The 24,819-nt window shown below is 36.6% G+C and overlaps 1 protein-coding gene across 1 annotated transcript in view; it reads left to right on the forward strand.

The window, feature by feature from the left end:
* The window catches only part of LOC123565981 (protein lingerer-like), a 79,753-nt gene extending 66,461 nt beyond the window's left edge, over positions 1–13,292 (forward strand). The window contains exons 22-24 of the mRNA XM_045359740.2: positions 2,425–2,495; positions 3,042–3,227; positions 9,814–13,292. Coding sequence (XP_045215675.1) covers positions 2,425–2,495; positions 3,042–3,227; positions 9,814–9,918 — 362 coding nt within the window. The 3' untranslated portion in view covers positions 9,919–13,292. The remainder of the gene's footprint in view (positions 1–2,424; positions 2,496–3,041; positions 3,228–9,813) is intronic.
* Positions 13,293–24,819: the final 11,527 nt, after the last annotated feature.

Consider the following 24,819-nt stretch of genomic DNA (forward strand, 5'->3'; position numbering starts at 1 on the left):
AGATGTTCCACCTCATCACCCACATCATGTGACATAAGGTGCATAACTCTGACACCATTTTTTTTATGAATTATGCCCCTTTTTACTTTGAATTTAAGGTTGATTTTGATGTATTTTCACTTTATCTCAGTTACTACTGAATGGATTTGATTCAAACTTAAAATAGATGTTCCACCTCATCACCCACATCATGTGCCCAAGTCATGTGACACAAGGTGCATAACTCTTACACCAAGTTTTCATGAATTATGTCCCCTTTTACTTAGAATTTAAGGTTAATTTTGTTGTATTTTCACTATATCTCAGTTATTACTAAATGGATTTGATTCAAACTTAAAATAGTTGTTCCACCTCATCACCCAGATGATGTGACATAAGGTGCTTAACTCTGACATAAATTTTTTATGAATTATGTCCCCTTATACTTTAAATTTAAGGTTGATTTTGATGTATTTTCACTATATCTCAATTATTACAAAATGGATTTGATTCAAACTTAAAATAGATGTTCCACCTCATCACCCACATCATGTGACACAAGGTGCATAACTCTGACACCAATTTTTCATGAATTATGCCCCTTTTTACTTAGAATTTAAGGTAAATTTTGATGTATTTTCACTATATCTCAATTACTACTGAATGGATTTGATGCAGACTTAAAATAGATGTTCCACCTCATCACCAACATCATGTGACACAAGGTGCATAACTCTGACACTATTTTTCTTGAATTGTGTCCCCTTTTACCTAGAATTTAAGGTTAATTTTGATGTATTTTTACTATATCTCATTCTGATTGGCTTAGAGCCAAAGGGAAGTAACCTTTTTTTAACCTTTGTACTGAGTTTCTTCCCCTTAAATTCCAGGAATTAGTCTATTTTTAGAAATCCTATTTTTAGATTTTCAATATTTTAGGTATTTTTCTAACTTTTTTATTATAAGTCCTATGTAAAAAATAAAAACATTTTTCCGTGGTAACATGGGTCGGTAAGACACTTTTTTGTATTCACTTTTAGTGTATCTCTAATATTAGAGATTTAATATATTTACTAGTATTACTATACTAGTATTATACTAGTATTACTTATATGTGGTAAGCCCAGGATGAAGTACTCCAAAGTATTTTTAAGATTCCGTATGGTTGCCATTCTTCTGTGACAAGACCGTATGGTGGGGGTATGAGTCACTCCTGGGACAGTTCTAGTTAAACTTGCACAATATATGTATCTCTGTAAAATCTAGGCCAGGTGAGAAAGCCAGTTAATTAGGACCAGTATCTCCAGAGTTATGGCCCTTGAATCTGTAAAAATTGCAAACTTGACCGTGTCTGCTTAATAACTAGTTATTTTTCTTTTATGTTAGCCATATTTACACAAGATATGTATTACTGTAAAATCTAGGTCAGGTTTGATAACCCAGTCGGTATTAGAATATTATCCCAAAAATTATGGCCCTTGAATTGAATAAAATTAGGCAACTACTGATGCAGTGCCAACATTATATTTTCTCAGAACCAAACCAAGATTATGTAGAGTGCATATCTTAGCTGAATAGATAAAATCTAAGGTGAAGATAAATAACCAATCAGATCAGATTAGTACAGTTGAAGGTGTCTGCTCAGTTACCATGGTTACTGTAGTCTTATTATTTGAGGTCAGCCATACCTATGCAGAAGATGTATTACTATTAAGTCTAGATCAGTTTTGATAACAAGCCAGTTTGTAATATCTTCAGGTTATAATCCTTGAATTCGTCAAAATTGGGAAAATTTACATAGTCACTCGAGAAGTAGAGTATTTTAAAATGAAAATTTATTTGCTGTAAAAGGCATATATTGTGACAGGTTGGCACTCCTGTTTATATAACAGTTGGGATACCTTTCTTGAATTTTGAAAATGTCAGTCAGATGCTTTTTGAAATTTTCAAATTGGACAATAATTATAAGTTTCTCTGACTGAATATTAAGCAATCTGTTAAGCAGTTTTGCGGAGCCTGTGTGTCTTTTTAATGGATCTTTTTACAGATTTTATTATTAAACACCTGTTCAGTCAACAGGACTACCACTTTGAGAACATAAGAGTTACTATTTTTATGCCCCCAGCATCTACTGATGTGGGAGGCATATAGTGATTGTCCTGTCCGTCCGTACGAGGTTAACCAAATGGGACCGTTTCGTCTAGCATCAATACCACTTACTAGAATGACTTGATACTAATGCAGATGTAACCTGTGACCATTCCTCATCTTCAGACATCACCTGACCTCAGTTTGACCTTGAACTTGACCTCATTTTGGACTTTGGTTTCTTTGTATTGACAAGGATTATCGGGGGCATCAAGCGTTTATTTAACGCAGCTTCTTGTTTTTGTTTGGAAATGAAATGTTTGGCACAGAATTTACTTTGTTGAATTTGGATTTCAGCATCAGCGACTGTAGGTTCTGGATCCAGTGACATACAGATTCCCGGATATGGAGGAAAAACACATGCTCAGGTATATACAAATAATGATGTAGCATTTCTCGTTACAAAGATCAGGATAATGTGTAATATTAAGCTACATGTTTGTCGTAATTTTTTCATATCAGAATGTTACTGATAGATTCAAAATGTCCATTTTGTAAGCTAAGTAGAGAGAGCTCGCTTCTTCTTTTGAATTTTTGTTTGTGATGCGATGACAGAAAGTTCTGAGTCATCCACTTCCAATTTATATGGAACAGTTGTCTCCCATTTGATGGAATGAAGGAATGATAGGATAACGGAATGTTCACTGTTTACAGTAATGTGTTGAAAACATGAAATCCTTAAAATATTTACTTGTGATAAAAGTTCAGTCGAACCTCTTAAGCTGCCAGTCAAGGGAGTAACACATTCTGGCTGCAAAATGCAGGTGGTTGCTCAAGACAGGTTTAAATTAGAAGTTTGGGAGTTAGGTGAATGGCTGTTTGATGCAAGTGGCAGATCAATACAGATGCTTGCTAAGGCAGATTCAATTGTTTATTGAAAAGATATGAATTAAAGAGAAGATAAATGTTTGTAGGCATTTGACAAGCAGGGATTTCATGCTGGTACTCCTCCTCCCTTCAATCTACAGATGGCAGCTGGTCAACTTGCTACTGGTACCCAGGCTGGACCCCTTGGAGCCCCTACAGCAGCGTATGGTGCACCATTTGTCCCGATGATGACTCACCAGCCACACTCTCAGATGCTACACCATCCTTTACAGGTATCTATTGTTTACTGATTCTAGCTTCTCTGTTATAATACATCCTTTCTGCTTGAAAGCTGTAATCATTGCAGTCATAAGAATTGAATTTATAATGAATTGAGGTAAAATATCTCTATTACATAAGTCTTGCCAAGTTATGGCCCATGTTGGACTTGAAAGTTGTTGAATCATCAAGCATGCTGTCTGTGGACAGCTTGCTTTTTTCTGGGATGGCTAAAGGTTGGGGGTGCCAGTAGGTGAGACACCTACCAAGTTGGTGGTGTTGAGCTACTACCACAGTTTTAATCGGACCACAGCGGATCTTAATATATTTTTACATGTACTTTGTTGGGCAGATGTTGGAGTTAATAATCACATTTAATGATAGCTATAACTTTTTTTTAGCTCCACTGTTAGTCTATTCGGAGAATAGGGGGGGCTATTCTACTCGCCCCGGCGTCAGCATGAGCTTTCTTGGTTAAAGTTTTTCGGCAACCTTTGGTTTTCTGTAATATCTTTGTTACTATTGCTTATATCTTACTGTAAGTTCACATAAACATTGTCCAGCATACAAACAAAGTATGTGCAGGGGCTGGGCCCATTATACCCAAGGTCAAGGTCATCAAGGTGTTACACTTGGGTTATTTTTAGCTCGCCTGTCACAAAGTGACAAGGTGAGCTTTTGTGATCGCGCAGTGTCCGTTCGTGCGTGCGTAAACTTTTGCTTGTGACCACTCTAGAGGTCACATTTTTTATGGGATCTTTTTGAAAGTTGGTCAGAATGTTCATCTTGATGTTATCTAGGTTAAATTCGAAACTGGGTCACGTGCGGTCCAAAACTAGGTCAGTAGGTCTAAAAATAGAAAAACCTTGTGACCTCTTTGGAGGCCATATGTTTGTATGGATCTTCATTAAAATTGGTCAGAATGTTCACCTTGATGATATCTAGGTCAAGTTCGAAACTGGACACGTGCCATCAAAAACTAGGTCAGTAGGTCAAATAATGAAAAAACCTTGAGGCCATATTTTTCATGGGATCTGTATGACAGTTAGTCTGAATGTTCATCTTGATGATATCTAGGTCCATTTTGAAACTGGGTCAACTGCGGTCAAAAACTAGGTCAGTAGGTCTAATAATAGAAAAACCTTGTGACCTCTCTAGAGGCCATACTTTTGAATGGATCTTCATGAAAATTGGTCAGAATATTCACCTTGATGATATCTAGGTCAAGTTCGAAACTGGGTCACATGCCTTCAAAAACTAAGTCAGTATGTCAAATAATAAAAAAACCTTGTGACCTCTCTAGAGGCCATATTTTTCATGAGATCTTCATGAAAATTAGTAAGAATGTTCACCTTGATGATATCTAGGTCAAGTTCAAAACTGGATCACGTACCTTCAAAAACTAGGTCAATAGGTCAATAAATAGAAAAACCTTGTGACCTCTAGAGGCCATATTTTTCAATGGATCTTCATGAGAATTGGTCAGAATTTTTATCTTGATGATATCTAGGTCAAGTTCAAAACTGGGTCACATGAGCCCAAAAACTAGGTCACTATGTTAAATAATAGAAAAAACGACATACTCAAAACTGGATCATGTGGGAACAGGTGAGCGATTCAGGACCATCATGGTCCTCTTGTTAAGGTTAAAGTTTTTCAGCAACCTTTGTTTTTCTGTCATATTTTTAGCTCACCTGTCACAAAGTGACAAGGTGAGCTTTTGTGATCGCGCGGTGTCCGTCGTCCGTCGTCCGTCCGTGCGTCCGTAAACTTTTGCTTGTGACCACTCTAGAGGTCACATTTTTCATTGGATCTTTATGAAAGTTGGTCAGAATGTTCATCTTGATGATATCTAGGTCAAGTTCGAAACTGGGTCACGTGCCTTCAAAAACTAGGTCAGTAGGTCTAAAAATAGAAAAACCTTGTGACCTCTCTAGAGGCCATATATTTCACAAGATCTTCATGAAAATTGGTCAGAATGTTCACCTTGATGATATCTAGATCAAGTTCGAAACTGGGTCACGTGCCGTCAAAAACTAGGTCAGTAGGTCTAAAAATAGAAAAACCTTGTGACCTCTCTAGAGGCTATATATTTCAAAAGATCTTCATGAAAATTAATCAGAACGTTCACCTTGATGATATCTAGGTCAAGTTCGAAAGTGGGTCACGTGCCGTCAAAAACTAGGTCAGTAGGTCAAATAATAGAAAAACCTTGTGACCTCTCTAAAGGCCATATTTTTCATGGGATCTGTATGAAAGTTGGTCTGAATGTTCATCTTGATGATATCTAGGTCAAGTTCAAAACTGGGTCACGTGCGGTCAAAAACTAGGTCATAGGTCTAAAAATAGAAAAACCTTGTGACCTCTCTAGAGGCCATATATTTCACAAGATCTTCATGAAAATTGGTCAGAACGTTCACCTTGATGATATCTAGGTCAAGTTCGAAACTGGGTCATGTGCCATCAAAAACTAGGTCAGTAGTTCAAATAATAGAAAGACCTTGTGACCTCTCTAGAGGCCATATTTTTCATGGGATCTGTATGAAAGTTGGTCAGAATGTTTATCTTGATGATATCTATGTCAAGTTCGAAACTGGGTCACGTGCCATCAAAAACTAGGTCAGTAGGTCTAAAAATAGAAAAACCTTGTGACCTCTCTAGAGGCCATATATTTCAAGAGATCTTCATGAAAATTTGCCAGAATGTTCACCTTGATGATATCTAGGTCAAGTTCGAAAGTGGGTCACGTGTCTTCAAAAACTAGGTCAGTAGGTCAAATAATAGAAAAACGTTGTGACCTCTCTAGAGGCCATATTTTTCATGGGATCTGTATGAAAGTTGGTCTGAATGTTCATCTTTATTATATCTAGGTCAAGTTCGAAAGTGGATCACGTGTCTTCAAAAACTAGGTCAGTAGGTCAAATAATAGAAAAACGTTGTGACCTCTCTAGAGGCCATATTTTTCATGGGATCTGTATGAAAGTTGGTCTGAATGTTCATCTTGATGATATCTAGGTCCATTTTGAAACTGGGTCAACTGCGGTCAAAAACTAGGTCAGTAGGTCTAATAATAGAAAAACCTTGTGACCTCTCTAGAGGCCATACTTTTGAATGGATCTTCATGAAAATTGGTCAGAATATTCACCTTGATGATATCTAGGTCAAGTTCGAAACTGGGTCACATGCCTTCAAAAACTAAGTCAGTATGTCAAATAATAAAAAAACCTTGTGACCTCTCTAGAGGCCATATTTTTCATGAGATCTTCATGAAAATTAGTAAGAATGTTCACCTTGATGATATCTAGGTCAAGTTCAAAACTGGATCACGTACCTTCAAAAACTAGGTCAATAGGTCAATAAATAGAAAAACCTTGTGACCTCTAGAGGCCATATTTTTCAATGGATCTTCATGAGAATTGGTCAGAATTTTTATCTTGATGATATCTAGGTCAAGTTCAAAACTGGGTCACATGAGCCCAAAAACTAGGTCACTATGTTAAATAATAGAAAAAACGACATACTCAAAACTGGATCATGTGGGAACAGGTGAGCGATTCAGACCATCATGGTCCTCTTGTTAAGGTTAAAGTTTTTCAGCAACCTTTGTTTTTCTGTCATATTTTTAGCTCACCTGTCCAAAGTGACAAGGTGAGCTTTTGTGATCGCGCGGTGTCCGTCGTCCGTCGTCCGTCCGTGCGTCCGTAAACTTTTGCTTGTGACCACTCTAGAGGTCACATTTTTTCATTGGATCTTTATGAAAGTTGGTCAGAATGTTCATCTTGATGATATCTAGGTCAAGTTCGAAACTGGGTCACGTGCCTTCAAAAACTAGGTCAGTAGGTCTAAAAATAGAAAAACCTTGTGACCTCTCTAGAGGCCATATATTTCACAAGATCTTCATGAAAATTGGTCAGAATGTTCACCTTGATGATATCTAGATCAAGTTCGAAACTGGGTCACGTGCCGTCAAAAACTAGGTCAGTAGGTCTAAAAATAGAAAAACCTTGTGACCTCTCTAGAGGCCATATATTTCAAAAGATCTTCATGAAAATTAATCAGAACGTTCACCTTGATGATATCTAGGTCAAGTTCGAAAGTGGGTCACGTGCCGTCAAAAACTAGGTCAGTAGGTCAAATAATAGAAAAACCTTGTGACCTCTCTAAAGGCCATATTTTTCATGGGATCTGTATGAAAGTTGGTCTGAATGTTCATCTTGATGATATCTAGGTCAAGTTCAAAACTGGGTCACGTGCGGTCAAAAACTAGGTCATAGGTCTAAAAATAGAAAAACCTTGTGACCTCTCTAGAGGCCATATATTTCACAAGATCTTCATGAAAATTGGTCAGAACGTTCACCTTGATGATATCTAGGTCAAGTTCGAAACTGGGTCATGTGCCATCAAAAACTAGGTCAGTAGTTCAAATAATAGAAAGACCTTGTGACCTCTCTAGAGGCCATATTTTTCATGGGATCTGTATGAAAGTTGGTCAGAATGTTTATCTTGATGATATCTATGTCAAGTTCGAAACTGGGTCACGTGCCATCAAAAACTAGGTCAGTAGGTCTAAAAAATAGAAAAACCTTGTGACCTCTCTAGAGGCCATATATTTCAAGAGATCTTCATGAAAATTTGCCAGAATGTTCACCTTGATGATATCTAGGTCAAGTTCGAAAGTGGGTCACGTGTCTTCAAAAACTAGGTCAGTAGGTCAAATAATAGAAAAACGTTGTGACCTCTCTAGAGGCCATATTTTTCATGGGATCTGTATGAAAGTTGGTCTGAATGTTCATCTTTATTATATCTAGGTCAAGTTCGAAAGTGGATCACGTGTCTTCAAAAACTAGGTCAGTAGGTCAAATAATAGAAAAACGTTGTGACCTCTCTAGAGGCCATATTTTTCATGGGATTTGTATGAAAGTTGGTCTGAATATTCATCTTGATGATATCTAGGTCAAGTTTGAAACAGGGTCATGTGCGGACAAAAACTAGGTCAGCAGGTCTAAAAATAGGAAAACCTTGTGACCTCTCTAGAGGCCATACTTGTGAATGGATCTCCATTAAAATTGGTCAGAATGTTCACCTTGATGATATCTAGGTCAAGTTTGAAACTGGGTCACGTGCCTTAAAAAACTAGGTCACTAGGTCAAATAATAAAAAAACCTTGTGACCTCTCTAGAGGCCATACTTTTCATGGGATCTGTATGAAAGTTGGTCTGAATGTTCATCTTGATGATATCTAGGTCAAGTTCAAAACTGGGTCAACTGCGGTCAAAAACTAGGTCAGTAGGTCTAAAATTATTAATATCTTTTGACCTCTCTAGAGGCCATATTTTTCAATGGATCTTCATGAAAATTGATCTGAATGTTCACCTTGATGATATCTAGGTCAGTTTCGAAACTGGGTCACATGCGGTCAAAAACTGGGCCAGTAGGTATAAAAATAGAAAAACCTTGTGACCTCTCTAGAGGCTATGTTTTTGATGAGATCTTCATGAAAATTAGTGAGAATGTTCACCTTGATGATATCTAGGTAAAGTTCAAAACAGGGTCACGTACCTTCGAAAACTAGGTCAATAGGTCAAATAATAGAAAACCTTGTGACCTCTGTAGAGATCATATTTTTCAATGGATCTTTATGAAAATTGGTCAGAATTTTTATCTTGATAATATCTAGGTCAAGTTCAAAACTGGGTCACATGAGCTCAAAAACTAGGTCACTATGTCAAATAATGACGTCATACTCAAAACCGGGTCATGTGGGAAGAGGTGAGCGATTCAGGACCATTAGGTCCTCTTGTTGTTACTATTGCTTATATCTTACTGTAACTTCACATAAACATTGTCCAGCATACAAACAAAGAATGTGCAGGGGCTGGGCCCATTATACCCAAGGTCAAGGTCACAAAGTTGTTATACTTGGAACTATTTTCATGTTAATATTTTTGGAAAGCTTTGTTTATAGACATATCTTTGGTTCTTTAAAAGATAATGACTTGAAATTAAAAATATCTCTTTATAATGTGTGTTACAATCCCCATAACTCTGATTGTATTTTTGACAGAATTATACCCCTTTCATAATTAAATTTTTTTGGCAATCTTCGCTTTCTTGATATTACTTTAGTACAATATAAGATAAGGACTTGAAACCTGAAATGTATCTTTATCCTCATCATCTGCATGAGTGGTAACAATCCCAATAACTCTGATTTGTATTTTTGACCAAATTATGCCCCTTTCATACTTCGATTTTTTGACAATCTTTTTTCTGGACATAACTTTGATACTATATAAGGTTATGACTTTAAAAGTTAAAATATATTTTTACCGTCATGTGTGAAAACAATCCCAATAACTCTTGTTTGTGTTCTTGACAGAATTATGCCCCTTGATGTATCTTCCTTTTAATGTAGAGGTCTCTTATTGAGACATACTGGTATATTCATTTTACTGTCCAATCGTCGAATAGTGGAGCGTGCTGTCTTACGGACAGCTCTTGTTTGTTATAAAACCACATCGGTAGATTCATTATGTTTTAGTCATCTCTTGAGGAAAATTTGCTTTTTGGGTTGAAAGTTAACATACATGTTTCTTGCAGGACACATCTTCATCCAGTCGTGGGAGTCAACAGACTGGTAGCCACACACAGTCGAAAACTGCCAGCAAGACATACACTGGCGGCTCAAACTGGGGTTCCTACTAAATCCACCGAACACCAAGGCATATAGAGACGGACGTTAACATGACAGTTCAGTTGTGAATACTCTTGGCTAAATTTTATTGCACTGATGATCAAGAATTTCTCATAGGTGTTATATTAACACGAAGATTTTACTGCTATCTTGTAGTTAATTTGTTGAATATTGCAGTGTCTGAAATTTAGCAAAAAGTATTAGCAAGTTGATGTTTGTTTTCATTCAAGATCAGAGAAAGTGTATGTGTCTGTTGATGGTTTACTGCTTAAAGAAGACGTTAATGCTGAATAAATCTGGATACTTCATGTAACAGTAGCTGAATGGTGATAACACATGGTTGTTATTATAGATAATATATTTTTTTCAAGGTTAATGGAAATTGTTCATTAGAAGTATATAGGATATCTGTCATCACCAAAAAAAAAAAATTGAACAAAATATCAGAATGCTTTAAACATCCAACTAGGTTTATATTTTTAAAAATTATGTTTGTGACTATATTGTGTGTAAATATTTCTCTTTCTTTCTTTCTTTTGATGCTTAATAAATTCCCTACCAGCTTTGTTTTTTATTTGCAGAGTATTTGAAGTAAGTCAAAATTTAAGTTCACTTGAACAGTGGAAGCAGCATACCTAGGACTTGCTGCAAAACTGTTTTACCTCCTGTCTTTATGAGTTATGACAATTTTGCGCTGATTCTGGGAAATTGAAGTTAGTTATTTTGTTTGCTATATATGTTTTCTCCCTCCCCTTCTCCCCTCGGTTTCTCCCTCCCCTTCTCCCCTCGGTTTCTCCCTCCCCTTCTCCCCTCGGTTTTTGTTGATGTAGTATTGCGCTTACAATAACTGTTATGTGTACTTCATATTGTTACAATTTACTGTAAAAGAGAATTAATTATTGCTCTTTGATTGGGCTTTTTTCATTCTTAATTTAAGCTTTGAGAAGTTTTCCCTTTCGATGTTTCCAGTAACTGAAGGTAAAATGACGGTTTCTACAGCACACAGGCTTTTGATTGATGAACTTCTATTTGTTTGGAATGTTTGTCTATCTTTGTTAGTCACAGATTGTTTAAAAGGCCTGGACTAAACGATACAATGAAAATATGCATTGAAATCACACAATCACTACCGCGCATCCTTTGAACGCAGTTAATATGCTACAGCCGTAAAAATTTCATTACAAAAAAATTGTAAAGTAAAAGTAAAGTAAACTAGATGTTTTTTATATAGAATAAATATTGATCTTTTATTAAGTTGGATTGCTTTCAAGAGATCTTTCAAGATTTTTTTTTACATGTTGATATGACAAGAAACCAGATGATTAAGCAAAAAAAAAATTGAACTTTTAGACTGAATAGAACTTACCATGTGCATTGCAGCAAGATTTTGTATAGTCATATTACCTTCAGTATACTGGAGTTTTTCTCTGATTTACTCTATTTCATCCAATTTAATAGTATTATACCCAAGTGTAAATAGTATTGTATAGCTATATAGAGTATATTATAAATATATATATATATTTGATGCGATGTCAGTGTTTTCTCTGGTTATAGTACATTTATTATGGTGTGATCATTGTGTATTTACTTAGTGAAGTTTTTGCTGATTTTATCTTTTTTCTGCTGTATATTTGTGGACCAAGTTGTTTCTCATATAATATCACTGTGTGTTTTCTGAGGTTATTCAACTACCATTTTTACTGAATGCTTCACGGTATTTTGATAGTTAGATCGCACATGGATATCTAATAAATAAGAAAGACTTGATGTGATGGTGAATTATTTGCTAACATCCTTTTTATTTTGACAGTGTAGAGATTTTACTTTGTTGTAAACAAAAATCATAACATTGAAAAATATTTTGTTTTGTTTTTTAGACGAGCCAGATGTAGAAGTTAATGATCATTTTACCTTGGAGCGGTCAGTAAAATCATGAGGTTTCTTTTTTGTACTAGAAAAGCGCAGTTTGTCACAAACTAGAACAAAATCTGTCTGATTACTTATTGGTGCATAGATCTTTTTATGTTTCTCTTATGTGATATAGTATATGTAGAATATGTGTTGTTAACTGATAGGTACAGATGTTCAATACAAGGACTGAGTAATATTTACTAAATGTTAAGTGTTAAAGCAACACCACACTTTTTAATGTAAAATTGAAATCCTCTAAATTAAAGTTGTTAGAATTTGGATTTTGTAGAAGTGGTCTTTTGTTAAAATTATTGTCTTGGCTTTTTTGCAGTTTCACTTTTCATTTAAAAAAACAATATTCAGAATACTGAGAAATTACCAACAAAGTCAACACTTTACAGTTGGTTTACAAATAGTTAATGGTGGTTTTCTTTTACTTCCGTATTTCTTAATTTATGTATACATGTTGTTCATGTCAGACCCTATTTAAATGTTTTTTCCAAATTTTGAGCAACTAGCTTTAAAATGAGTGATACTCTAGCATTCTGTGAAGTCTGTCGTGGAGTTAGAGACAGCAAACATGTAGATTTCCTTCTGCATAAAACAATTTGTTTACCTGGGAAAACTTACTGAAATATTGAAAATGTGCTTGTGTTTTTCCAACAAGTAATAGGGCAGACTACTGGTGTGTAGATACAGAATATTTGTTTCTTTGTTACCTCCCTTCCACTGTATAACCAGAACCGGATGTTTCGATGGAGTTTTTTTAACATTTTCTTCTGTGTTTCTCCCAACCAATTACAGCATTATTATAAATATAAGGAACACTCGAGTATGATGATGTATTTATATATTAAAACATAGAAACTTAATTGGCTTTTTCGATGTAAATGAGATGTGAAACCAAAACTGGTAGTCCTGTTTGGCGCCATATAACCTATACTGTGTTGGTGCGCCGTAAAACCCAAATAAATAAAGAAATTCCCCAAGCTACCTGCATAACAATGTTTTGGTATCAATTAAGCTGCTATCACATACAAGGCATTAGCAATTTTATAGTTCGACACATACTGTGGGAAAAAAATCCCATGATCACACTGTACACAAGATCTGAGTAGGATTCACTGGTTAATAGCATTGACTGAATATGTGTCATGTATTATTTAAATCATTATATAAGTAGTCCTATTTGTTACATTTTAGGATTGAATGGAATCAGAAACATGTTTTCACAGTTGTAAATTCATTGTCTCTTGTATATCATTATTTTTATGTATTTGAAACATATATTTAGTGCATGTGAATACTGCATTACAACTTAGGACAAGTTATAAATGAGGCTGACAAAATTGTATATTTGTCTTGTATTATAGTCTTTGTTAACAGAATTTTTTTCTTTGCTTTTTAAATGAATGCTAAAATTAATACAAAAAAATGAACATTGTGTCTGTAATAAATTTCTAATGTGGAACTGAGTTGTATTCTTATGTTTAAACACAGTCCATTTACCTTTTACAGCTTTTAGAATGTGAGCCCCTTACCCCTCGCTACTGTGCATCTTGGTCCCCTCACCACACTCACTGTGCTTCTTAGGCTCGAATCACTTCCAGCTGGCTTACGGAAGGCTGGTGGTTCTACCCAAGTGCTCGCTCGTGATGAAATAATGCCCGCGCGGGCACCTGAGGTCTTCATCATCAAAGCTGGAAAGTCGCCATATGACATAATTGTGTTGGTGCGACGTTAATCCCAACAAAAAGAACCCTTTCCCCTCACCACTTACTGTGCATCGTAGCCTCGAATCAATTTCCACTTGCTGTGCATCATAGTCTCGAATTACTTGGCACTCACCACTTACTGTGCATCGTAGCCTCGAATCAATTTCCCCTCGTAACACATTGTGCATCGTAGCCTCGAATCAATTTCCCCTCGTAACACATTGTGCATCGTAGCCTCGAATCAATTTCCACTTGCTGTGCATCATAGTCTCGAATTACTTGGCCCTCGCCGCTTACTGTGCATCGTAGGGTCGAATCGCTTCCCCTCAACACTTTCTGTGCGTTGTAGGCTCGAATCAATTTCCCCTCGCCACTTGCTGTGCATCGTAGGCTCGAATCGATTTCCCTTCACCACTTGCTTTGCATCGTAGCCTCTAATCAATTTCCCCTCGCCACTTCTGTGCATCGTAGCCTCAAATCAATTTCCCCTCGCCACTTCTGTGCATCGTAGCCTCGAATCAATTTCCCCTCGCCACTTCTGTGCATCGTAGCCTCGAATCACTTGGCCCTCACCATTTACTATGCATCGTAGCCTCGAATCAATTTCCCCTCACCACTTACTGTGCATCGTAGCCTCGAATCAATTTCCACTCACTGCAACGTAGCCTCGAATCAATTTCCCCTCGCCACTTACTGTGCATCGTAGCCTCGAATCACATGGCACTCGCTGTGCATCGTAGCTTCAAATCAATTTCCCCTTGCCACTTAGAGTGCATCGTAGCCTCGAATCACATGGCTCTCACCACTCACTGTGCATCCTAGCCTCAAATCAATTTCCCCTTGCCACATACTGTGCATCGTAGCCTCGAATCACTTGGCCCTCATCACTCGCGGTGCATCGTAGCCTCGAATCACTTGGCCCTAATTACTTACTGTGCATCGTAGGCTCGAATCAATTTCCCCTAACAACTTACTGTGTATCGTAGGCTCGAATCAATTTCCTCTCACCACTTACTGTGCATCGTAGGCTCGAATCAATTTCCACTCGTTGTGCATCATAGCTTCGAGTCAATTTCCCCTCGCCACTTACTGTGCTTCGTAGCCTCGAATCACTTGGCCCTCACCACTCGGATCAATTTCCCCTCACCACTTAATTGTGCATCATAGCCTCGAATCAATTTCCCCTCACTAGCTGCATCGTAGCCTCGAATCACATGGCCCTCGCCACTCAATGTGCATCGTAGCCTCAAATCAATTTCCCCTTACCACTTACTGTGCATCGTAGCCTCTTGGCCCTAATTACTTACTGTGCATCGTAGGATCGAATCAATTTCCCCTCGCCACTAACTGCATCGTAGCCTCGAATCACATGGCCCTCACCACTCTCTGTGCATCATAGCCTCGAATCAATTTCCCCTCACTAGCTGCATCGTAGCCTCGAATCACATGGCCCTCGCCACTCAATGTGCATCGTAGCCTCAAATCATTTCCCCTTACCACTTACTGTGCATCGTACCTCTTGCCCAATTACTTACTGTGCATCGTAGGCTCGAATCAATTTCCCTCGCCACTAACTGCATCGTAGCCTCGAATCACATGGCCCTCACCACTCTCTGTGCATCTAGCCTCGAATCAATTTCCCCTCACTAGCTGCATCGTAGCCTCGAATCACATGGCCCTCACCACTCAATGTGCATCGTAGCCTCAAATCAATTTCCCCTTACCACTTACTGTGCATCGTAGCCTCTTGGCCCTAATTACTTACTGTGCATCGTAGGATCGAATCAATTTCCACTCGTTGTGCATCATAGCTTCGAGTCAATTTCCCTCGCCACTACGTGCATCGTAGCCTCGATCACTTGCCCTCACCCATCGATCAATTTCCCCTCACCACTTAATTGTGCATCGTAGCCTCGAATCAATTTCCCCTCACCACTTAACTGTGCATCGTAGCCTCGAATCACATGGCCCTCACCACTCACTGTGCATCGTAGCCTCAAAACAATTTCCCCTTACCACTTATTGTGCATCGTAGCCTCGAATCACTTGGCCGTCACCACTCGCTGTGCGTCGTAGCCTCGAATCACTTGGCCCTAATTACTTACTGTGCATCGTAGGCTCGAATCAATTTCCCCTCACCACAGGGTTTTAAGAGTCTAATAACTTTCCTCTCACCACTAATAACTTGCTTCTCACCACTGGGCCATAGTCAAGAATCATTTCCCTCGTCGCTGAGTCGTAGAATGGGATCACACTTTGCTCGCTGCTGGGTCGTAGCCTCGAATCGAATGCACCTCACTACTTGATCGTCGTCTCGAATTACTTGTAAATCTCCGCTGCATCGTAGTCTCTAATCACTTGCTTCTTACCCCTGTTGGTCGTAGCTCCAAAGTACTTGCCGTCGCCGCGGTGGGTCGTAGCCTTGAACCACTCCCCCTTCGGCTCGACAGACACTTGACGAAATTTGTATGCATCCTATTGACGGCATATAATAATCACTCTGCCCTAATGTCCCTTCTTGCCCTGAGTAGTTCTGAGAAACTACGCAAGGTACTACCTTCAGAATTGGAGTATTGGTAGGTGGCGATGAAGAAAAAAGCGGTGCAAAAACCCATAACTTACTTTTGAGTTACTCCCATTTTCATTTTGAATTGTTTCTTGTCCAGAGCAAGGTTATGCAAGAGATAGGCTTGAAACTTTGAATAAAGAGGAAGATTACTTCTGTAATTGTTATTTGACCGTTGACGTTTTTCGCCCTTCGCGGGCAGATAGATGAAACCTATGTTCGCTTAATAATTGTAGTATCTTTTTCTTTGATCTCAACTATACTTATACAGAAGATGTTTCACTATAAAAGCTAGATCATGTTAGATAATCAGTTCGGATAATTGCATCCGATATTATGTCCCTTGAATAAGTTAGAATTAGAAAAAATATTGTCTCTCCAGTAACCTGGAACTAAACCAAACTTACATAAAGTTTATCTGTAAAATGAAGGCCGATTTCTATAACCAGCCAGTCAGTTATGGCCCTTGGATCAATCAAAATTGACCGTATCCGCTCGATAACCAGAGTATTTTTTGTTTGATCTTAACTGTATGATGTGTCTCTATACGATCTAAGTCAAACTTATTTACAAAACTTGTGTATCTTCTAGATAACTGACTAATATGTACTTGCAAGTCTACGGAAAGCTGATGCGCCATACCAATTTGCAAATGCTAAATGCCAAATACTTAAAGCTAAGTGCAAAATATTTGTATCAAATGTATGTATGGGGACTGCGCTGCTAAAATGTTAAACATAAGAAATAGTAAAAGCAGAATAAGAACTATTACATCTAATCAGTGGTTAAGCTTTGGTACTTAGTGTAAGGCAGTATTACAATAGCATGGGGTAACCTATTCAACAGGACTGCTGTAGTGATGTGAAGGGAGTAAATGAAGTAGTCTCAATTGACATGGATTTAATGGAGACTAAATGCGTGCATATGGCAAGTGGCTACTATATATTCTGGAAAAAGATCTTACAAAACATGAGAAAGTTTGCAATTTAGACATCACTTTTACAATGTTGTGACCCTTTGATACTCATATTTAAAGCGTACATATATATTCTTGTCTGAGCGGCATCTCAGTAACCCCTGTTTAAATTTCAATGAAAGTAAACAGGGGTTCTTTTTGCATGATATTTTTGAAGGTATTGCCATTTAATGACATAACACCCTGTGATATTGATATTTACTGCTCAGGGATTCAGAAATAACCTTCTAGTTATTCAAGATATAGTTATGTTTCTTGCACTCTATAGTGTCTCACATTGCCACTTATCATGTTTACAAATTCGCGTTATAGGTAGTTGCGGACAAAATTGCAAAAAAGAATGTGATCACATTAGACAATTAGTCAAATAAAATTGTAGTACTTGTGCTTTGTACTCTCTCCTTAATAAGAACAAGTTTTTCTAAATTTCCTCTGGTAATGGCTAAGTTATTGTCCGGACAAAGATTAGGAAATCAGGAGCCAAAAGGGAGATAATTAAACACATTTAAGTCAGAGCTATGTTTCTGTTCCTCTACACTTTCCCTTACTGCTTACCTATCACAATGACAAATGTCTTTGAATTCCCTTCAGTAGTTGTCTGAGTAAAATTGTATGAATACTTGATTACAAAAGGGGAAATATCTCAACAAGTATTCTAGACAGAGTAATGGTTCTTGCGCCATGCACTTCCTCGCACTACCAACTAATTATCCCTCTTTCAAGTTTTCCATCAGACGGACGGAATTTACTGCAATATGTCTTCCATTTTTGAAGCAAGTGATACAAAATGAAAGTAATTGCATAAGCTAGACGAAAAGATTCATTTAGAAAAATAAAATGTTCAATGTTCTTATTTGTACGTTTTTACCAAGTATGCAGGGATCAGAATATTCATAAGAATGAACTTACAAATTAAAAAAAAATGGTAATTTTATTTCTATTATTTTAATTCCTCAAATATTCGAATAGTACTTTACAAATAAGAAGGCTAATCAAGGTAGATTTCTTGTTCATTTAATGGATAACTGTTCTCAGTTAAAGAATAAAAAATCCTGAGATGCCTCTTTCGTCACATTTTTCTTTTAATTGCAAATCATGTATTCTTTCTTTTGCAAAAATATCAATGTACAAAAAGATCTAACCAACAACAAAACTTATGAGATGACCTATCCCAACAGTCTTCAAGAAGATTCAGTGGAAAAATCAAAATCATTCTGGCTATAAAAACGCTATTTGTTCACCTTCTATAGGCATGAACATATTTTATTTCCAACTAAACTGAAGTGCGCATGCGTAATTTGCATGCTTTGACAATTTAGTAAACGTTTGCCAGGAAAGAACATTACCAAACTAGTAAAGAATCAAATATACCACTTTTAAATGATTTTGCCAACAATAACCTGAGAATTGTCAGATTTTATGTTGTTAACTTGTCACTTAAAAATCATATAAAATGTAATGACTTCACTGGACAATGTCAAGATGTTATGGGTAGTTGACAGACGTTTCTTGAATATTATACCCTAAAGTAAAAGGAAAACTTGATGGAAATATTTGTTGGGACACAATATGTGCACCTGAATATTTAGAGTCCGCCTGTAAGAGTAAAGTTATAGGGAAAAGAGATGTCAATTTCCCTTTAAAGCAAGGGAGCTACCTACTACCATTTTTCACGTCTTTGGTATGACGAGGCAGTGGATCGAACCTGCGACTTCCCGAACTCGAAGCGGGCACTACCACTAGGCTGTCGAGGCGGTAGTCACCTTTACAGATGTTAAAAATACAAAAAACGCTTGTTCTAAATTGAAACCTTCATAAAGACAAAATTATCAAACATAGTGTGAACATGAATACATTTAAATGAATTTCATCACCCGAATAAGCAACGAACTTGAAAATAGTCACGCTGAACATGCAAAGTGTACTGATCTTTACTATATAAAGAGAATATTTAGGAATTTGCTTGGGATACACCCATACCATTCCAGTTGTGAAAAGGTAGAATCAAAAAAAGCTTTGAGAGTTTAAAAGCAGAAATGAAATTAGTGATAAACTGTTATATCATAACACTGCCAGTATACTGAATTTATTGTGAACTAGTGCGCTAAAAGGAAAACTAACTTTAAATTGCTGAACGCGCACTTACTAATTTCGAGTACAATTTATGTTTAGACATATTTCTTTAAGCTATCTTTGCCATTGATCGCCTACTAAGAATACAGTAAAAAGAGAAAAAATAACCAGAATGAAAGAATTGCGTTTAGACATAGTACTTGCGAAATCGGGTGTAGACTATGTAAAGCATCCAAGACTTTCATGTGATGTAACTGACACTTGTTAAGATTTATCATTAGAATGCATGTCTAAAGAGGACGACTTTTGTAGAACAGCAAGAATTTCTAAGTGTAAACAAGATGAGGTACATGTTTCATATATAGGGAACATACGTGAAGACAGTTTCGAACAAATGGACACAGAGCCTGTAGTTACCACTGCCCAGACAGCCACAGAAGGCAACACTGACAGCGTACTAAAAGACGATGATAAACTAAAGGGGAAAGCAAATGAAAGTTTTTTGCTTGACGAAGATGATGTAGCTGCACAAACAATTAAGCCAAAGGCAAGTATCCTACATCATTTGCATTCTGTCTTTATCACGAAAACACTATTGTACTATGTACATGCTTCACTCTTTCTTTGTAGTTGATAAATGCCAATATTATGAGGATACATGTTTTGCTTAAATACAGGAACGATTTTGAAAAGATTCTTTAGATATTCCTTTGTACGCGATGACATCCAGTTAGTCCGTTCATTTCCTACATGTTTTACTGCCTAACTTACAGTGGTGCATATACCGAATTATAGTACAGCGGTGCATTTATCGAATTATAGTATAGCGATGTATATACCGAATAACAGTATAGCGGTACATATACCGAACAACAGTACATTAGTGCATTTACATAATAATAGTACAGTGGTGCATATACAGAATAATAGTACAGAAGTGCGTTTACAGAATAATAGTACAGTAGTGCGTATACAGAATAATTTTTCGGTAGTACATATAAAGAATTTTAGTACAGTAGTGCATAGAACGCATTCTAGTATACCGAATAATAGAACAGCGGTGCATATATCGAATAAGAGTATAGTGATGCATATACCGAATTAATACAGTATTGTTTATACCATATCACAGTAAAGCAGTACCTGTACAGAATAATAGTACACCAGCGCATATAAAATATAACAGTACAGTAGTGCATATACCGAATAATAGTACAGCCGTGCATATACCGAATGATAGTGCAGTAGGGCATATACCGAATAATAGTACAGTAGTGCATGTACCGAATGATAGTGCAGTGGTGCATATACAGAATGCAGTAGTGCATATACCGAATGATAGTGCAGTAGTGCATTATACCGTACCGAATGATAGTACAGTAGTGCATTTACCGAATGATAGTACAGTAGGGCATATACCGAATGTTAGTACAGCAGTACATAAACCGAATGATAGTGCAGTAGCGCATATACCGAATGATAGTGTTTTAGTGCGTATACCGAATGATAGTGCAGTAGTGCATATAACGAATGATAGTGCAGTAGTGCATATAACGAATGATAGTGCAGTAGTGCACATACCGAATGATAGTGCAGTAGTGCATACACCGAATGATAGTGCAGTAGTGCATATACCGAATGATAGTGCAGTAGTGCATATAACGAATGATAGTGCAGCAGTGCATGTACCGAATGATAGTGCAGTAGGGCATATAACGAATGATAGTGCAGCAGTGCATATACCGAATGATAGTGCAGTAGTGCATATAACGAATGATAGTGCAGTAGTGCATGTACCGAATGATAGTGCAGTAGTGCATATAACGAATGATAGTGCAGTAGTGCGAATGATAGTGCAGTAGTGCATACACCGAATGATAGTGCAGTAGTGCATACACCGAATGATAGTGCAGTAGTGCATATACCGAATGATAGTGCAGTAGTGCATATAACGAATGATAGTGCAGTAGTGCACATACCGCATATTAGTAAAAATGTTGATATACCGAATAAGAGTTCAGCGGTGCATTTATCGAATAAGTGTAAAGTGGTGCATATATCCAATAACAGTATATGGTGCATATAACGAATAAGATTAAAAAAAACAGTGATGCATATACCGAATAATAATAGTGGTGCATAAACCGAATATTAATACAGTTGTGCATATACCGAGGTTATATAGCAGTAATTCGGCCAAAAATATGCTTCCGTGGTGTAAAAAGAAGTTTCTAATAAATAGATCCTAATTTTTCCTTTTTTCGCGCATTTGCGCGTAAACCGGTGGCCAAATGGGCATTATTTCACTCGTGGAATGAATTTTATATAAAATAAGACACTTTTCATGCTAATATTCGAGTAAACAACTCGAAAACGAAAGTAGGGTGTTTATTCTGCGGACCGCTTTCTGAAATGCGGCAATATGAGGGTACCTGGCTTCAGTTGACTTGCATTTCACTGCATACTATTCAACAGCCCGTTTTCTTTTCGTTTTCTTGAAGCAAATGAATGGATATCTTGTGGAAAATAGGTCTACGACGGAGTGAAAATCTAGAAACTGTATCAAAATTGTTCTGAAGTAGCTGAATTTTATATGAAACAAAGAACAATTTCTTTTATTGGTATATAGCCTTTACCGAATAAGAGGTCAGCGGTGCATATACCGAATCATAGTGTAGACTAGTGGTGTATACTGAATAATATTACAGCCTGGTGCGTATAACAGTGCCAGGATTTTCAGTTTATTGATATAACTACAATACCAGATATGTTAATTTAAGATAGATCGAAATCTGCCATTTTTAATTAAAATGACTGAATATGCGAAGCTCTTTAGAGACAGCCGAACCTAAAATACTAACAACAGGAACTGTCAGTTTTCCATTAAGATTCAGTTAACCTACCGAAACATAAACGTATATCAGATAATTTTCTTACATCTAACTTCATGCTATAAAATATACTTCGAATTAAAGACTTTTTACAGTTAAATAATTGGACAATTTAGGTCCTGTTTATCCCAAAATGTAGAATTTAATTCGTTTGCAACGAATTAGCGACTGAAATTGAAAATTTGAAATGTCAGCGATAAAGTGATATATGTATGTAAAATACTTTCATCCTATTCTTAATTAGTTTCTTTTTATTTTTTCTCGCACTGATTTCAACGCTTTTTATGGACATTTCAATTTTGGGTTCCCTATCCACCATAAGCATTTCTTCCTTATGAAACTACTAAATTTGTTTAAGATATGGCAACCCTAATTATTAGACCATCAACTTTTTTTTAAAGCATCATTCATTCAATTATTTTAGGTGTAAGGACGCTATTTTGTAAGATAAAAGATAATTAATTTTGTCGTAGGTATAAGTTGACGAAAGTTTCTCAGGTATGAGGCATCAAATGTTTTAAGTTTGTTCATCATGCTGTGTGTATTAAGTAACATCGACAGAATTTGAGCGCATTTAAATTTACACCCCAAGGTGCAAAAGAGCTAAATATGATGTGCAGGCCACTTAAATTTGACTCTGATTTACGAGATCAGCAGGTACTGTCAGCACATCCTACTGCTGTTTGTTAAAGGAATGAGAGTCTATCTAGATGTCAGGAACTTTTCAAATTGTTTTGGAAAAGATGTTATTAGGTTATTTAACATTGTTCTGTACAATACGAAGATATATTTGGACTCGTACCCAGCTGAGAAAACCATATTGGACGAGCCGCTAGGCGAGTTCAATATGGTTTTCTCAGCTGGGTACGAGTCCAAATATATCTCATATTGTACAGTACAATGTTAAATAACCTTTTTATTCTATATCAATTTTATCTTACTATAATAATAGTTGAAATTAAAACTGGTTCACTGAATATTGTATTCCTGCCTTTTCTAGTTTTTCCCAGCTTGGTATGAGTGCAAATATATATTATATAGAACAATGTTAGACCTTAAATAACCCTTTTATCCTATATTTATTTCACTTCATACGTAATATACGTAATTCATTGAATGTTGTTTTTTTTCTGCGTATCATCATTAAAAAAAGTATATGGTGCAACCTCCCTACAACAACCATTTGGTGATTTTGGTGGTAATAATACTTGGCTGAGATATTATGCCCACAAACATTGTCAACAAGTTTGGTGAAGATCAGATGAAAACTGTTCGACTTAAAAGAGTGGACAACGCTAAATTCCCCGTTTTTCGAGTAATTCAAGGACTATAATCAAAGAGTGCCTGGTACAATTTGGCTGGTTATCTAAATTGGCCAAGATGTAATGCCCACAAACATTGTCAGGAAGTTTGGTGAAGATCCGAAGAAAACTGAATTATAGAGCAGACATGTTTTGGATGCGACTTTTCAAATATTATAACATCTGATGATCCTTTTTACTGTATTTTAAAGTTTTTGATTATTAACGAACGTTTTAATATCTAAATCAGATAGCATTGTTATCTACGGAATCCTGTTCGTGCCACTTAAATTGTCGCCTCGCCAACACGCGACAACGCGATAATTATCGCGTTGTCGCCTTTTCATATTTCTGGACAAATATAAATCTTCTTGGGTATTATTTATCAATACACCGAAACAAATTTCTAATGACAGTCTCTGCTGGCTGAACACCACTAAATCCGACTGTACTTCATTTCACATAAAATAAAGTTTTCGACATTTTCTAGCATATCAGATTTTCAGAGACTTATCGCTATTATAATATCTGAACGTTTGTGACAAAAAAGACAACATCTGTTCGTCCGTATGTACGTAATTTAGGGTAAAAGCTGTATTTCTGTACTTTCCATACGGAAAAAGTTCGTGTTTTTCATTAACTTCAAATAATTGTAGAATGTTCCAAGCACAAGATATTTTAATGAATATCTTTTATAAAATAAATCTAAACATGGTCTAAATAGATATGTAATTTATAGTTTTTTTACCGCCAAAGGTTTCGTCGGTGGACCATCTAAAAGTGTACCATTTTTGGTGAAAATATGCATATTTCTTCATATACTAAATAGAGGGGTGGGCCTTGTCAGAGAAGCTATATCTTCATAACTTGATGTCTGATTTTAATAAATGCAAAGAGCAAGCCAGTACCTCGAGGAAACAGGTCAAGTCAGGTTCGAACCCGGTCGGCTAGGGGTCAAAGTCATAGTCAAAGTTCGGTAATATTCTCAAAATATGAAGTTTAAGGCCCACTGACAGCGTACTAAAAGACGATGATAAACTAAAGGGGAAAGTAAATGAAAGTTTCATGCTTGACCAAGATGATGTAGCTGCACAAGCAATTAAGCCACAGGTAAATATCATACAACAATTGCATTATGTCCTTTTACATTAAAACTCTCACGAAAACACTACTGTAAATGTACATGCTTCATTCTTTCTTTGTCGTTGATAAATACTATGCCAATATTATGAAGATGCACATTTTTTGCTTGTACAGAAACGATTTTGAAAAGATTCTTTAGATATTCCTTTGTCGCCGATAACCTTCAGTTGGTCCGCTCATTTCCTACATGTTTTACTGCCTAACTTTCAGTGGTACATATACCGAATTATTGTACAGCGGTGCATTTATCGGATTATAGTATTTATAGCGAGGTATATACATTAGTGCATATACCAAATAACAGTACAGTAGCGCATATAACTAATAATAGTA

This window comes from Mercenaria mercenaria, chromosome 8 (genome assembly GCF_021730395.1).
Source record: "Mercenaria mercenaria strain notata chromosome 8, MADL_Memer_1, whole genome shotgun sequence".
Classification (NCBI taxonomy): Eukaryota; Metazoa; Mollusca; class Bivalvia; order Venerida; family Veneridae; genus Mercenaria; species Mercenaria mercenaria.